General features: G+C 32.0%; 1 protein-coding gene across 1 annotated transcript in view; it reads left to right on the top strand.

Moving 5' to 3' along the window:
• LOC114332903 (growth/differentiation factor 8-like) overlaps positions 1–13,525 on the top strand; it is a 127,119-nt gene extending 113,594 nt beyond the window's left edge. The window contains exon 3 of the mRNA XM_028282688.2: positions 1,741–13,525. Within this exon, the coding sequence (XP_028138489.1) occupies positions 1,741–2,118 (378 nt within the window). The 3' untranslated portion in view covers positions 2,119–13,525. The remainder of the gene's footprint in view (positions 1–1,740) is intronic.
• Positions 13,526–18,741: the final 5,216 nt, after the last annotated feature.

The raw sequence follows: 18,741 nt of genomic DNA, 5'->3' as shown, positions 1-18,741 counted from the left end.
TTGTCAGACTTCTTCTGGTATATCATTTTCTAAGGATTCTGGGTGATACCGTTCTTTGTTTTTTAATGGCTACCCAAGTAGCACCGAACGGGTTTATTAAGTCTTTTAAGGATGCTGTAAAACTGTAGAATAAAACTAAAATTAAAACCATTTGGTATTTAAGTAAACCTTAAGGTTTAAATAAAACCGCTTTCAGCATAAAAGGCCCACTCTGAAAGAGGTCAATAAAACCAAAAATAAAAACCTTTTATTTCGGACTGTTTTTTATATATATATATATATATATATATATATATATATAATTATGTTTATTTACAATCTACATCATTTAAAGAGTATTAAGTAAATTTTTTTCATGTTTTTGGTCATGAAGAAGAGATTATTAATTATTATTAATTCGGACTGTTAAGGTAGAAAAACACTTGTGCAACCAACTTTATTGATAATGTTAACAAAAATAGGCCCAAATAACTTTCGCACCCTAAAATTTCTGTCTTTTGGAGATTAAAAAATAGAAATAATAAAAAAATTTAAATCCTAAAAATATTAATTTGAAAGAAAAATAATTTTATTTACAATTTTAATGTTTTAATGTTAAAATAAATGGAATTTATGTCTTAAAGTCGCTTATTTCTAATTTTTATGTAAGCCTTATATTGTAATCTAGTATGGCTTTCAGCATCTCCAGAAAGTAATATGGCTGCTACGTTAAAGCAAGGTTGCCTTGTAATTAAATCCGTATAGTTTTAATGTTGCTGTCAATAAGGCCACTCGGTTTTAATGTGACTCTAACCTAAAATCATGGCGTCGTAGTGCTGTGTGTGGGTTGTATTTTTCTTTTAAAATGACCACTTCGTTTATATTTTAAGTACTTAGGACATGTCTTCCATACTCACTGTACTTTCACTTTTTACAACACACTACACCACTGTTTCGCTCTAAAACAAATGGTCGACCATTTTGGACATGAAAGAAGAGGGAATGAGTTTAGTTTTATTGTTTCTAACAAGAAGCATAGTTTAGTCTTTGCGATAACCAAATTGATTCAAAGATCATTTGGTTTTAATATAGCCTACTAATTGATTTTAAGAAGGCTACTTTAAAGAAAACAAAAAAAATAGTTTTAAGGCATATGTTTTACTGGCATAATAGTCTTGAGATCAAGTAGTTTTAATAATAGGTTGTATTAGTTATTATGAGAATCTTTAAAACTGCAATAAAATTAAAAGGTCACAAACTAGAATCTAATAAAACCAAACAGCTTGGTTGGAAGTTCTTCATAAAACTGATTAGTTTTAAAGTTAACTGAGAATAAACCATTTTAAAATTACAATAAGACAAATTATCCATTAAGATAAATTAGTCTTATTTGATACTCTTATTAGATATTTTAAAACTAGTGACAAATGCTTAACAGTTTTAAAGTTCTGGCAGTACATCTGCAAGGTAACTTTAAAACCATTATCTTCTTATTTACCACAATAAATCCTTTATAATCTTTAAATAAAACTAAAATGTTTTTATTGTGCTACTTGGGTATGTATTTTTTTGTCCATTCTGTTCATTTTTAAAATTGTTATAGTGATCCTGTTGTAGTAAGTCTTAAGCATCCGTGAATAGTATGATTAAATTTGCTTGTCTATCTTGTGGGACAATGCCTACATATGTTTTTAATTTCCTAAAATAACAAACACCTTCTATACTATAGTTTATGCTTTAATAATTTTCTTTTCGTTTCAGACACCTTTTGTTGAAATTTCCACCGTAGAAGCCAAACATCGAGTCCGTCGTAACATCGGTCTCAATTGTGACGACGAGTCCAACGAGACCATCTGCTGTCGCTATCCACTAATGGTCGACTTTGAGGCCATCGGCTTGGACTTCATAATCGCCCCCAAGCGTTACGACGCCTACATGTGCTCAGGGGAATGTCCTTATGTAACGCTGCAGAGGTACGCTCACACGCATCTAAAGCAAATCGCGAAACCTGTGAGTTTACCTCCTTGTTGCACACCGAGGAAGCTAGGCAGTATTTCCATGTTGTACTTCGACCAGCATCTTAACGTGGTGTACGGTTCTCTACCAGGGATGGTAGTGGAGAGGTGTGGTTGTATGTAATAGTGCTGTGAAAATAATTTTACGAAAAGTTTATGAAAAAGCTGCGTTTTTGGTTAATTATTTTATGTTTGACTTTGGTAAACTATTAAACTGAAATTTTATTTGACAAGTTACAACAAATTGTAAATATTGAGTGATAAATAGTGATAAATATAAAGAGTTTACATCGTCCAAATGAATGAAGTTTAAGCAGAAAGTTGCATTGTGCGAAAAAAAATTACTGGAAAGAAGAACATTTTAGCTAACAATAAAACACTGAAAACGTTTGTTTTCTATACTTCCACAGAATTGATTATAACTAAGTGACTACAGCTGTTTCGGCAGAGTGCCTTTCTCAAGTGATATAGTTTACAATGTGTTTGCCTTTTTAAGTCTTCAACTGAAGAGGTTGAGGAGTGGGGAGCTCTTTGTCTCGAGTTAGTCATACAGAATTATATCTGTATTTTTCAGTTTATTAATTTCCATAGATTCTAAAAAAGATAGCTTAAGGCCTTTATTTTGAATATGCAGAATTTCAAACCCTTCATTGAAAGAATGATTATGATCTAGAAGGTGAAGTGCGTATATAGAAGTGTCTGTTTTTCTATTGTTGAATGCCCTTTTGTGTTCTGCTATCCGTTTGTCAAAAGTTCTACCAGTTTGACCCATGTACGTTTTCGGACAGTCACCACAAGTTAGTTTGTACACACCACTCTGTAGTTGCTTTCTCTTTCGGCTTTTATTGTTTTTAATATGTTTGCTTAAGTTGTTGTTAGTTCTGAAAGCTGGTGTTATTCCTTTCTTTTTTATGTATCTGGCTATTTTTGTTGTTATCTTGCCAGTATATGTGAGAGAGCAGAAGGTATTGGGTTCTTTCTGTGGCGGTGGATACACTAATTTCAGGGCTTTCTTATGTAGTTTTTGGTTTAAAATTTTGTTAACTGTTTGTTCGTTATAGCCGTTGTTTACTGCTATTTGTTTAATGATGTTTAGTTCTATCTCGAAGTTATTTTTTGTCATGGGAATTTCTGTCAGTCTATGTATCATGCTATGGTAGGCTGCTAATTTGTGTTGTGTAGGATGGGATGATGAATTGTGTATCTTGTCCTCTTCAGTTGAAGACTTAAAAAGGCAAACACATTGTAAACTATATCACTTGAGAAAGGCACTCTGCCGAAACAGCTGTATTCACTTAGTTATAATAAATTCTGTGGAAGTATAGAAAACAAACGTTTTCAGTGTTTTATTGTTTGATAAAATGAACTTCCATCAAGTAACGGTCGAATCGATCAATTAAGAACATTTTAGACTTCTTGATTTCGAATCGTAGTATACTATAAACTATGTGATAACAGTAACAATGCCTATCTGTTTAGTTACTCTTAAGCGTTTTAGCTTTAGATGGTAGCAATTAAAGTCTAAAAGTATTTCATGGATACTTTTATTTTGATTTATGATCATCATCATCATTATTCAATTTTCGCTTGTCGATTGCTGGACATAGATCTTCCTCATAATTTCCATCTGATATTGTGTCGCTTGCATCCAATTCCTATGGCAACGTTTTGCTCCTCAGTCCAACGTATTGGTGGACGACCTCTGCTTTGGTAAGCATCATCTCTTGGCCTCCATTCTAGTATCCGCTTTGTCCATCTATTATGTATTATTCGAGCTATGTGACCTGCGAAGTTCCTCTTCAGTGTTGCTATTCTTTCTACAGCATCAGCCACTCCTGATGTTCGTCCAAGCTGGTAGTTTGGGATCATTTCTGGCAGTGAAACGCCCAACATAGCATGCTCCATCGCCCTCTGAACCACACGGATCGTTTACACTGCTCTCCTTGTCATAGTAAACATTTTCGCTTCTTAAGTCAGCACTGGTAAAACACACACTAACAACACACTGATTAAAGGTTTTGATCCATTAGCACTTAAATATGTATTCACAAGCTTGAATTTGTATATTTTATTGTATTCCCAATGTCTGGTAAAAGTCATCAGTTGTTTTGTTGGGCCGTCATTTTCTGCTATCTACTAAATTCCATAGTTTGAGTATGGTACGATTTGTATATCAAGTGCGCATGTAATACATATACTGTAATCTGTAATATACTACATTTATATTCAAAAACAGGACCTCATTATTCTTGTAATGCCTATCCATTCCAGATGTTAGCGATCATCAGAGCAATTTTGATTTTTATTGCAGCTACTCGAAAAATGCCTATTAACTATTATATCGAAATAAGTTTTTGGGTTATGGGGCCATGACATACGTCATCTTCCCGGTCCACTCTTACCAAATGCTTTCTCCTCAATGACCAAATGAAGTAAATTTAAATAATACAATTATATATAATCATCAATGATATTGAAATTGTCGTTATTTTTTAATGATTTGATCGAAGTTGTTAAGGTTGATACCGACATGTATTAAGCAGTATTTTTTACTCTAGTAACAACTATTTCCGATATGTAAAATATTTATTTTTTTATAAAAATTAAAAATTAAAATTAATGATTATGGTGTAAGACGTCCTATGTTACACGTCGTGGTGCAATTCATTCTAATCCTGAGAGAGCGCTTAAATAAATACCTATTATGTCTATAATATTTTTTCAGTCTCAATTGAACGTCTCTTTACTTTAAGTTACCTTTTTTCCCTCTATTGTCATTCACCTTTACGGTGTACACTCAGCTTCATTTTAGTACAGTCTGTCTGGATACATATGTATACTCATCACACCAATTAGCACAAATTCCCACCGTATATAGCAAAAACTCATCACCTCAATAATATCAGGATTTTAAAAGAGACCTGGAGAGATTTTCAAACTGATCACTGGAATATCAGCCTACCCCCATGGCACTTAACCCAGAAAAAGACGAGCCACTCTGTGATATACATACATCTGATACATATGATATAAATACATAAGAATTTACGCCTAATCATCGGAAGCTACTTTGTGGCGCCACAGAGTAGCGCTGTAGAGTGGTTCGTCTGTTTCTGGGCTTAAAGACCATAAATAGGCCACTCACCGTGAGACACTCGATATAAATATGTCAGTTAAATATTAAAAGAGTCTGTTTAAATTTTTTCTCAATGTAATGGATTACCACATAAACAAGAAGTGTATAATAGGTATCAGGCAATCTTCCACATTACAAACCAGCACATTGGGGCAAAAAATGCTAGTGATGAATTTACCTATCTGAGGTGATGAGATTATGGGACTCCAAAGGATGCCAGTGACAAGATCATATGTCGGAGGGTCTAACAAGTTTATGGGTGACTATAATGTGATGAGTTCATAGGCGTAACCAGGGAGGGAGGGTTTTGGGGGTTATAACCCCCCCTCCATTGGGATGGACTTTGAGCTCTATACGCTTAACACCATACCCCTCAGAGACCTTCCAGTAGTAGTAACCCCCCTTTCCAGTAGTTGTAACCCCCCCTTAGGATCATCCTGGTTACGCCTATGGATGAGTTCGTATACGTCCGTCTTTCTATGGTGTATTTACAGCATCATTTTAATACAATTTTTCCACCTTTTGGCGCTCTTTTTTTTGAATTCACTATATATTTAATAAGTTGTTACTAGGTAAATGTAATTATTGATCTCTGGTGATATTTTAGATATTTTATTAGAAGTAATTTAGTTGTCTAAATGTTTAATGAAGAGTAAATCATTAAAAAATAAAAATATGACACATACAAATATCTTTAAAATATTACTTCATAAAATTTTGTTCAACACAATATACACTTATTTTTTAAATGTTTTTTAAAAGTTAAATATGTCAAAAATTAATTATAACATAAAATATTTATAAACATTTTTCCAATGCGCCAAAAACTCAGCTCTTTCTTTTAGTAACTTAAAAGTGTATTTTTAGGAAAAAGATCTGTACATTTTTCATAAAAGAGTTCTTTAAAGTAGTGCCATCCGCCCTTCTACATAAAGACTTTAATCAGTAATTTATTTTCATATCATGGGCATACAATTCCAGAAAGTATGTGAAATTTTAGATTTTAGTCGAAATATGACAGCGCTGTATATAGACACATCCCCTCCCCTCAAGACATACAAACTAACTGACACTCTATTTTTTAATTTAGTGAATACGTCGTGAGATGATAAAGTTTGTGTGTAGGTACAAGAATATAATCTTAAGATAAATCTTAAAATGTGGTTGGATTGGTTTAATCATATTGACATATATTTGACTGAGCAACAAACAAAATCAACACCATTTTGGTAGAGATATGTAATGTTTTGAAAGACCATTTCATTTATAAAATACTTTATTCTTCTTTGACGAGTTACTTCTAACTTTATAATGAATTTCTTCTTCTTCTTTTTCGGCTTTTTCCCATTGTAAGTTCGTCATTTTCGTCCTTTACAGAATTCTATTCCCCCAGTCACCTTCTCTAAGGTCTCTACATAGCACTTTCTATGTAGGTACGTTTTCCATTTCGTAGCAGGTCTTCCACTCAGTCTTCTTTCCCCTGGGTCCCAATCCAATATTCTTTTCGACCACCTGTACTCTGGCATTCTTTGTACATGCTCGTACCACTACATGGCTCTGTTTTCCAACCTTTTTGTAATTGAGATGTTGTCATTGACCATATTTTCACTCCATACAGGGTAATACTAATCATTATAATCTGAGAGATCCTTCTTTTTCCTTTGGTTATAGTGTTCTTCGATATTATTCCATGGAGTGCTTTCGTGGCTTGTTTTCCTGGTGCTACTTTCATTCCTATATCTTTCATCCAAGTATCATGTCGGCTTATCATTGAGCCTAAATACTTAAAAGTCTTACAACTCTTACTCTCTTCTTATAAATTGAGTTCAATTCTGCAACCTCGAATTTACTACATAAGTATTATGTCTTGATCATATTTATAGTAAGTCCCTTTTGCTCATATTCTTCCTACAATTTCCTTTTCATATATTCCATGTCCCTGTCTTCTTTCCACGATGGAAAAAGTCTCCTCTATTTTATTGATAAACAAAAATGTTTATATTATGTTTGGCTTGTTCTTTAAAATTAGTATAGGTATAGTAAGAAAAAGACAAATATCTTAGAGATTAAATATTATAAAATACACATCATATATTTTGACAATGTTACAAGTAACCTGATCTAATACCTAAAAAAGCTATTTTTGTACAACTCAAAATAAACACAAACTTTATTTTCTCACTGAATTTTGTAAATATAATCGTGAAATCCCCAAAATACAGAAGCCCCTAACAAGTTGTGGAAACTTATCGTTAAAAACATATACATATTAACAAATATTTTTAAATCCCCCTGTGAATGTTCACAACTTATTGTAAATAAATTGTATAAATTTATGTGATATGCTTAGATATAAGAATTCTTATATTTATTTTTGTAGTTATTTAAAAAAAAATACAAAGAGACCAGTAAAATCTTGCACAAATTTTTAAACTTTTAAAAATGTCCAAACGGATTGCTTTTTGTGATAAACTGCCTTAAAAATATTTTTGGAAGATTTGTTAAAATTCAGGATAATTCTTTCTAAAGGTAGTTTCTAAATAGTTTCAAATTGTTGTATATAGACTGTAAAAATGTCTTATAATACGAATATAGATCTCGATAATCGATTAAGGAATAGGTATTTCCAAATTTGTTTGTACCTTTTGCACCAATCATGCAATCAATTATCTAAATATATTATTTATCAAACCGTAGAAAATTTAAAAAAAATAAGATTGATCAGTTTCCTCTTACTTTACTCTTCTCTTTTAGCCTTTTTATTCAAGTGTCATCATCTATAAACGTTTGACTCTTAGGACTGAAAATTTAAATAAAGGCTTCTATGAAGGTCGCAGAAAGCTAGTGAAATAAAAAAATTGCAAATTAGTTTTTACTAATTTTTTAATCCAGGTACATGTCACTAGAAGGGACTGCCTTTTTGTTTTTTAGATTGTTATCTATCATTATCTGGTAAGCCTCAATAATCCCTGGCCATATTATTATGACCACCTATGAATTTTTATAAAAATCAACTATTCCACTAAGTACATTTTGTTTAAAAATTATTTTTAAATTTAATATTGTTATGTAATGTTAATGTTATGCATTAACTATAATATATTTAATAATAAACAGCAATAAAATATTTGAAAATATTACATATATTTTATATTATATAAATTTATATTATATATTTTTTAATATTTTGTTGAATTCCTTACCTTAATCACATAGAAAATATTTTGGAGCTTTAAAACCAGAAATTTCCAGTGAAAAGGTCACAGACAAAATTGTTTTGATTGAAGAACTAATATATCATTGGAACCACAATGACAAATTGAAGCAAAGTGAATTTAACTCCATTCAAATTATGACTAGCGGTAATCAAAATTAAAGGGGGCCCAACAAAATATTAAAAAATATATAAATATGGCATATTTTCAAATGTTTTATTGCTATATATAATATATTTAATAATAAACAACAATAAAACATTTGAAAATATCACACATTTATATTTTTTTAATATTTTGTTGAGCCCCCTTTAACTTTGATTGCCGCTAGTACCCGTCTTGGCATACTTTGAATGCAGTTAATTTCACTTTGCCTCAATTTCTCATTGTGGTTCCAATTATTTATTAGTTCATTATAAAACAAATTTGTTTGTGACCTTTTCACTGGAAATTTCTCATTTTAAAAGATCCCAAATATGTTTTATGGGATTAAGGTCAGGAATTCAATAAAGTATTAAACAATATATAAATATCTAATATTTTCAAATATTTTAATGCTGTTTATTATTAAATATATTATAGTTAATTTATAACAGTAACATTACATAACAAAATTAAATTTAAAATTAATTTTTAAACAAAATATACTTAGTGAAATAGTTCATTTCTATAAAAATTCATAGGTGGTCATAATAATATGGACAGGGACTGGTCAAAACATTTTATAATGAGACCACAGTAAAAACATTGAGAAAAAAAGACAGGAACTCATACCTTATAATGGTTACAAACATATAAAATTTACTATTTTATTTGGGAATAAGCCACAATTTAATTTCAAACTTAAATTGTGGCTAATTCCCAAATAAAATAGTAAATTGGATAAGATGCCACAAGAAAATAGCTTCAGAAAAACATATAAAGTGATGTTCGAACGTTACAATACAATAACAGAAATAATGCTATTAAAAAATAAATAAGCTCTAGATTATAATAATTATTATATATGTTTAGTGTAGTTGGTAATCAGTTGTCTTCGGTTTTTTTATATTTAAATGACGAAATTGCAAAAACAACTGATATTTTAGCATTCTCAAAGCTAAGAGTAGATTTTTAAAATAAAATGTAATAACTTAACATTTTCACTTAATTTCTTTTTTGTTAATATTTTATCTAGGTGATAAACGAAGAAAATAAGAAAAATGTTAAAGTGCGACAGGTAAACAGAAAAGAGTAAAAAGAGGAAATTATTCAATCAACCTAATGTATTTTCCATGCTTAAGATGATTGGAAAAAGGTTTGAATCAATTTTAAAATTCTTATTACTGAGTAGATGATGTAGTTTTATGTTATGGATTTTGAAAGCTATATAAATTTTAAATCGTATATTGTATCGTATAAGTGTACTACATATCTAACTAAAAAAACCTTCCGAGTTTGCTGATATAGTTTTTGAACAGTCCAATTTCTAGTACTATTCAATATTTACCTGCATGACTTCTTTAAGGTGCAACATGGAAGACAATCTGATGGAATTATAACTCAAGCACTTATTCTCCTCACTGGCAAAACCAAAATGGAAAAGGAAAGAGTATGTTCAATATTGAATCAAGTATTTGAGCACTCAAAAATCAAGAAATAAAAAAGAATTTTAATACATTTAAATAAACGATGTACTTTATTGCAACTATTATCTTCCTCTTCATGTTCCATCTTCCATCGAAGGTTGGAAATCATCATGACTATCCACTACTGCATTCACACAATTCTGTCAAGTTCTTAAGCCAGATTATTCTTCATGTTCCCACATTTCACTTTCCTGGAATTTTCCGTTACATAATAAATTGTAATAATAAGTATTTTTGTCCTCTCATCACATGTCCCCAATTTTTGATCCGTTGATAGCTAATATTATTTCCCCTTTATTTCTCTATTCTAAATACTTCCACGTTTGACATTCTTTGAATCCATGGTATTCATAGGATTCTTCTGTAACAGCAAAATTCAAAGCCAGTCAAACTTATTTAGATTGTTTAGTATCCATGCTTCCAAGCCATAAAGTAGAGAATACGTAACACCGAAGCATCCTTAGGCGTAGTTGTTACCTTATATCCTTACAACAAAGAAACCTTTTAAGTTTAATGAATATTTCTATAATACGTATCTTAATTTTGTAATCTTAGGAATATGGCTATCCATATTCCTAAATATCTGTGGGTATCCATACTTTCAATAATTACTGTAATTATTACAGTATCGTCAATATTCAATTGGATGTTTGCATCTGCTGATTTAGTCATGATCATGCACTTTAAATTGTTCAATCATTCTAATTGAACGAGAAATTCAAAAATGATTTTTAATTTGAAATATCTCAGTGGCCTACTATTTTTATCTGGTACTAGTACACTTTAGAATAACAACAATAATCATTTTTTTCAAAAAAATTTTTCTCAGAACCTTTATTAAAAATGAACATACAACTTCTTACATATTAATATCTAACTCTTAGAGAGTACAAAAAATATATCTTTTTCATTTATGCACGTACACTAATATTGTAGAGAGCGCAAAAGTCGAGGCCTCCAAAAATGATGGCGGACAGTTAATCTCAGGAATGGGATATCTGAAACAAAAAAATCGTACTGCATTTGAAAGAGGAAGGTATCTTACGCGACAATTTACCACAATTTGACCAAAAAATAAAAAAAATTTAACCATGAAAAACTGAAGGAAAACGGGCGATTTTTTCACAAAATTTTTTCAATTTTAACTATTATAATGGGAAATAAGCCACAATATTACTAAAAAATGATTTTTATTAACGTTTCGACGCCCAAATCTGGTGCCGTTGTCAAAATACAAAATACTACTAACATAAACAAAAATGTTGTTGCTTAGTAAAAAAATTCTTCTAATAATTTATTTAATTTGACTCATTTATATCGGCAATTCAGATACATATGATACATTTTAAAGTAGAAGACTTTAAAATGATATTACCAATATTTATGAGTTGCGTTCCTGGGACGACTTTACTGAAAGATAGTTCATTCGATTACATGAAATCAACCCCAACTCAAGAATATCCGTCACAAAAAAATCATAGCATGTGATCTGTCTTTAAAAAGACAACCACATGCAACGGTGACATTAAAATTCTCGCGTTAGAGATCTCATAGTAAATCACGAGGGAAACCAGGAAAAACCTCGTGATACTATCCCGACATCGTAAGTATTTGTTCTTACATTTAATTTACTCTCAAAATTAATACCAAATTCTGACTTTACTATAATTTTGTTTAAATTATAAATAATATCAATAATACATGGATATATAAGTAATACTAAAATATAAAATATGTACTAATTCGACTATTGACTTACTAATTGTGGTATTTTCTTTCTATTGACTTCCTCTTTTTAAAGACAGATCACATGCTATGATTTTTTTGTGACGGATATTCTTGAGTTGGGGTTGATTTCATGTAATCGAATGAACTATCTTTCAGTAAAGTCGTCCCAGGAACGCAACTCATAAATATTGGCAATATCATTTTAAAGTCTTCTACTTTAAAATGTATCATAATATGTATCTGAATTGCCGATATAAATGAGTCAAATTAAATAAATTATTAGAAGAATTTTTTTACTAAGCAACAACATTTTTGTTAATGTTAGTAGTATTTTGTATTTTGACAACGGCACCCGATTTGGGCGTCGAAACGTTAATAAAAATCATTTTTATTAATATTGTGGCTTAGTTCCCATTATAAATAGTTAAAATTGTAAAAATGCCACAAGAAAATAGCTTCAGAACAACATTAAATTTTTTCAAATTTCTGTAAAATCTTTGTTTTGCGGAATTTTTCACTAATGGTGATAAATTTTCACGTAAGAAACCTTCCTTTTTCAAATGCCATACAATTTTTTTGTTTCAGAGATCCCAATCCTGAGATTAACTGTCCGCCATCGGAACTACTTTTTTTTCGAGGCCTCAAATTTGGCGCCCTCTACAAGATTAGTGTATGTGCATAAATGAAAAAAGATATATTTTTTGTATTTTCTAAGAGTTAGATATTAATATGTAAAAAGTTGTATGTTCATTTTTAATAAAGTTTCTGAGAAAAAAATCTTGAAAAAATGCTTATTTTTGGTCTTCTAAAGTGTACTAGTACCTTAAATAAATGTGACCATTACCCATATGCGCGCCAATGATGAATATACAATCTTAATTGTAGGTATGTCATAAATGCACAGTTTCGGCAAAATCGTAAAAATGTGTAAAATTTTTTGTTCTTCAACGCCCTGTATCTTGAAAACGGATGGCGTTACAAAATTTTTTTATTGAACAAACCCCAATAATTTTTTAGTTTTTTACCTATCCTAGAGACGGTGTTACCTTTTTCTGAAACACCCTGTATAATAGCTCTAAGAGTATTGGCATATGGAGCAGGAGGTTCCAAAAACTTCTTTGCTTGTATTGAAATTTGACATAAAGTATGCTGCATTTCCATTTTCTCTTTTCGGACATCTTCCAAGTTGCCTTTTTAATATGCTACAGGATAGCCACCTTCTTTGGCAACACATCAGAAATCTCCTTACCAGCAACTATTTTTAGCACTCATAGCAAACTTACTTTGTTGTATAGTACCTTTCAAGGTATTTTAGAAAACGGTATCTGAATCCCATTACCAAGTAATTTGTAAGTATTTGAGTAGTATTGCTAAATTTCGACTAGTGAACATACTGAATACCAGGTATAATGATTAAAAGAACAATAGATTAAAATTTATTAATTTCATTCTGGACCAAAAATTTAACCACACCATTCAAATACAAATGACTTTGTAATAAGCTTAAGACTAAGGTTTTCTAAAATATTTTGAAAGGCACTATACTTTGTTACTTTTAGAATGAATATAATATGTCGAGATGAAGATGATTAAATTGTTTAGGAGTCAAAATCCGTAACATAAAATCGACGTAAGTTTTGTGAAGTATCAAATATCTTGTATAGTTAGTTGTTGTAAATAAAGGCAATGTTCAGAAAATTAATTTAACTAATATTTAGTTCGATTTATGATTATTTTCTTTTGAGAATATTGTCAATTTTTCTATGTGTTTTTGCTTTTTGTATGTGAACTAGTTTTTGCTAAATAAAACTCCGAGATAATGAAGTCTTGTTTTTTTATTGAACCTACAATAGTTGGGTCATGATAAATATGCGATGTAAATATTAATTATTTTATCGATTTGTGAAGAGTTCCACAATATCTTAGTTGAAGAAAATGATGAGAAATATTACAGTTGCAAAAATTATCGAACTGAAAGGATTTGATATTCTAAATTTTATTCTTACAGTTTTCTGGTGGGAGAAGCAGAAATAAGATTAGAAGAGATAAAGGCTATTAGTTATTATTACCTATTGTTTTACAGATATTTGTTTTGATATCTATGCTATGATGGAAATAGCATAAACCAACCATTAAAATACTTATTTTGTACGATGGTAATAAAAGATATAAAAATAACAAATAAACACGAAACAATAATAATTATGGTAGACTTTAACGCTAAAGTGGAAAAGAAGATAACGCAAAACATCGGTAGAAACTGTGGCTTGGGAAAAATCAATTAAAGGCGTGAACGTCGAATCAAATTCTGTCAACAAAATAGTTTCTCATTACAGATACCTAGTTTCAAATTCCAGAAACACATATGTACACATGGAGAACCCCTCAAGATGAACAACAAGAAAGAATATTATGGAATCAAATAGATTACATCTTAATAAACCACCGTTCTCGAAACAATATTAAAGATATAAATACTTACCCCGGCGCTGATATAAACTCAAATCGTATTTTACTTTAATCTAAAGAAATGAACAAAGCCAACTAAGCCTAGTAAGACATATTTCGACACTTTTAGAAGCTCGCAAACACGTGAACACCTAAAACAGCAGCTCATCATCATCATTCTCTTTGCCTTATCTCTATGCGGGGTCAGCTTCCCAAATTGCATTTCTCCACACAATTCTATCTTGGGTCATATCAATGTTAATCCCCTTTACCAACATGTCCTGCCTAATCGTCTCCCCCACGTCTTCTTTGGTCTTCCTCTCCTACTCCTTCCAGGAATCTGCACTTCAGCAATTCTTCGTATTGGGTGATTAACGTCTCGACGTTGAACATGACCAAACCATCTTAACCTATGCTCTCTCATTTTGGCATCAATTGGTGCCACACCTAGACTTCCCCTAATATACTCATTCCTAATTATATCCTTCTTTGTCACTCCACTCATCCATCTAAGCATTCTCATTTCCGCCACGTGCATTCGTTGTTCCTTTTTCTTTTTCACTGCCTAACATTCAGTTCCGTACATCATAGCTGGTCTTATGGCTGTTTTATAGAATTTTCCCTTCAGCTTCATTGGAATTTTTCTGTAACCCAACACACCACTCGCTTCTTCCCATTTCATCCATCCAGCCCTAATTCTACTGCATGCATCTCCATCTATTTCTCCATTACTCTGTAATACCGATCCTAGTTACTTAAAACTATTGCTTTTCACAATCATTTCACCATCCAAAGATACCATTTTATTTGTAGTAACTCCATCTTTAAATGAACATTCCAAATACTCTGTTTTTGCCCTACTAAGTTTTAAACCTTTTTCCTCCAGAGCTTGTCTCCACTGTTCCAGTTTTTGTTCTAAGTCTCTTTCACTATTTTCCATTAACACTACACCATCAGCATACATTGGGCACCATGCTACCCTGTAATTTCAGGTGAAATGTGCCCACCACAGAATCTCTCGAAAGACTCTATCAAACGCTTTCTCAAGATCAATGAATACCATATGAGCGTTGGTCTTTTTATTCCTGTATTTTTCCATCACTTGCCTTACAATGAAAATTGCATCTGCTGTTGATCTGCCCTGCATAAAGCCAAATTGATTATCGGATATTTCGGTTTCTTCACGTATTCGTCTATCGATTACTCTCTCTCATATTTTCATGGTGTGGCTAAGTAGTTTTATAGCCCTGTAGTTTGTACATTATTGTATGTCTCCCTTGTTTTTGTAGACAGGTACTAATATACTGCTTCTCCATTCGTCTGGCATTTGTCCTACTTCCATAATTTTATTAAATAGACCTGCTAGCCAAGTTATTCCTGTCTCTCCCAATGCTCTCCATACTTCCCCAGGAATATCATCTGGTCCGACTGCTTTTCCGTTCTTTATTTGTTGAAGCGCTTGAGCCACTTCCTCGTTTGTTATTCTGGTAACCATTGCTGTTACTGTCTCCGTTAACTCCACAGGCTGTCTGTCATATTCTTCATTTACCTAAAACACCTACACCTAACACAGCATATAAATCACATAAATAGAAATTTGGTACAACATCCAAAACTCAGTTTTAAGAGGAATGATGGAAGTAAGAGAATCTTTTGAAAACACTTACAATATTGGCCAAAAATGAGTGGATGACACAGGAAATCCTAGACGAATTTCGACGGAGATACAAAAATAGAAATATTAACAAATACAGTGAAATCAACATACTCATAAAAAGAAAAATTAAGCAAGCCAAAGAATATTTTCTCGAGAACTCATGTACCTAAAGAAATAAATGAAATAAGACTTCCTAAAAACACGACAGTTTCAACCTCCACAAGAAACAAATGGCCTAACCCCAAAAACGAAGTTTTGAGATAAATGCAATCTTTAGCGCCATTTAGCCAAATATAGAGATAGGTTGTGCAGACCCTTGTTAATAGGAAGATTTAATGTTGCTGCTTTTATTTATATATTAATCTAAAAATGCTTCATTTGTGGGCTAGGCCACTGTTGCTCTGAGGGCCTCAAATATACTTCCGAAATTAGAAAACTAAAAAATGGTCACGTACTTAAAAATGCAGATGGAATAATTTGGATGGAATAATAATTCTGCAGGGACGGAATGGGAGAGATACATCAGTGGTCTTTTTGACCATGCTTCTCAAGAGAATGCTACCTACACATACACATATTACCTGTGACAACCATTTAGACAGAGGTCTCAGTGTATTGAAATCAGAAATCAGCAAAGCAATACAGCAAGCCAAATATAATAAGGTACCTGAACCAGATCAGATCATTGCTGAGCTTTTCAAGCTGTTGGACGAGTAAAGCATTACCTACTTAACCACTTTCTTTTTAACAAAATTTACAATGAAGGAAAAATACCAGACAGTGGCGTACTGATATATCAGCGTACCCTGGTTCCAATTGGAATGCGGACATTGTATATTACAAGTTCTTAATCAATATATACATACACATTAGAATATTAAATCATCATCAGTGGCGGCTCGTCAGAGGAGGCAAGGGAGGCTCAGCCTCCCCATAAATTTTTTACACACTCTACACTGTTTTGTTTATCATGAATCGCGAAAACAACAATCACTCTCACTATTATACAACGTGTAAATTCCATAGTATCACTAATTATCCATACGTACGGAGCATTAGCATTAGAACGCATGATGGCGTCTCAGTTTTATTACATATTAGTGTAGGCAGGACCCTGGGTTATCCCGAGATGCAAGCACTGAGCCGAGAAACCCAGCAGTCTCCGTTGCTAATGCTCCGTGCAGCGCAGCAGGCGTTTAAGGAGACCCGGTCTCCTAAGCCAAGCCGCACACCAAAGAAACATGAAACGTAAATTACGTTTCATGGAAATAAACCACTGCTAAACAAATATATGTCCGGCCATTTATGAAACTCTCCGAAAATAAAAATGTGTCATGAGCATGAATCACACTCGTTTCATTGGTAGGCGGACTTTGAGATTTGTTTAGCAGTGTTTTCTTTTCATGAAACATGTTTTTCGTTTCATGTTTCATGTTTTTCGTTTCATGTTTCTTTGGTGTGCGGCTTGGCTAACAGTGGCATGTACGGTGCCATCACACGCTGCCCGGAGATATACCAAGGGAGGCAGACTAGCTTCTCGGCTCCGCTGCGTGGTTGCGTGCGTCTCGGGGCAACGAATTTTAGGATCCTGACTAAAAATAATGAAAAATCTAAAAGTGCGAATTTTGTTATGAAATTTGGTATGTGGGGTTATAATAATATTTGGAACAACTTGCTCAAATAACTTTTTCCGATATCTCTAACTCAAAGCAAAATATCGGTAATTGATCGTGTTTTTGAATTCGCAGTATGCCGCGTTTAGAATTAAAAAAATTCAGTTGAGTATCTTAAAAAATTTGAAGCTTCATTTTGTATGGACTGCAAAACTTCAAATCTGTATTTATTTTGATATGCATAGGTATCTATTTACAAATAGATGGAATTGTTAACAACTAAACGACACAAACTTTGGTATTAAACTTTTACAATTAAGCTAACTATTTTTAAAATGATATGATATCATGAAATTATGAATTAGGATGATATTAGGAAATGTAAGTAAAGAATGGTCAAAAAATGGGGGCTTAAATTACATTTTTTTGCGCATTTTTTTGCTAATGCAAATTTTTCTAGATATTTTAGTTAGGTATAGCCTCCCCTATTGTAAAAATCACGAGCCACCACTGATCATCATAATATATCACATTATTTATAAAAGCTCAAGCTAATATAAAAGAGAAATTAATATTTATCCTATCGTTTTTCATACCGATATATTTTTAAGATAAATTTGAAATTTGAAAACAAACAAATCTATACAAATAAACATCAAAATAAATAATCATTTTCAATTTCATTGCAACACGAAACTACAGCCGCATCATTATTCTAGTTCAATCAGAGAGTGCAGCAAGCACCTCTACCGGTTTCGAAACTTATTAGTCTCATCAGGAGGCACATATGCTGCTCTCTCTGGCCCAACTAGGACAAACCGCCCCGGCGTGCAATCACGGATTGCAACGAACGAAATGGCAGGGATGCCCTAGCGGCGACTGCTAGCAAAAGACTTTATTTTCAATCTAATAGCATATAAAACAACATCAAAAAATGTTACTCTACATCCTACCAGATTGAAAACAATGGAAACCTTCTCTGGTAACACATCCGAGGCTTCTACAATTTGCAAGCCATAACGGATGCTGAGACTAAGGAAGATGAGGAAATTTTACAATTTATAATTCACGTCCCATCTGCTCAGCGTGGTAAAGTTCCAAGGAGAATGGTTCCCTTCGTACTCCAATCAGAGTAAACATGTGAATCAAAAATAAATAACCATTTTCAATTTCGTTGCAACACGAAACTACAGCCGCATTAGTCTTTTACAAATAAACAAATAAAAAATCGAGAGAAAAGAGAAAAATCGTAAATTAGCATATTTATAATTATGTATAATATTTTTCCTACTATTAATGTAGCACAAGATGTTATAAATAAG

Source organism: Diabrotica virgifera, chromosome 3 (genome assembly GCF_917563875.1).
Source record: "Diabrotica virgifera virgifera chromosome 3, PGI_DIABVI_V3a".
NCBI lineage: Eukaryota > Metazoa > Arthropoda > Insecta > Coleoptera > Chrysomelidae > Diabrotica > Diabrotica virgifera.
This window is presented reverse-complemented; position numbering and strand designations above follow the sequence as displayed.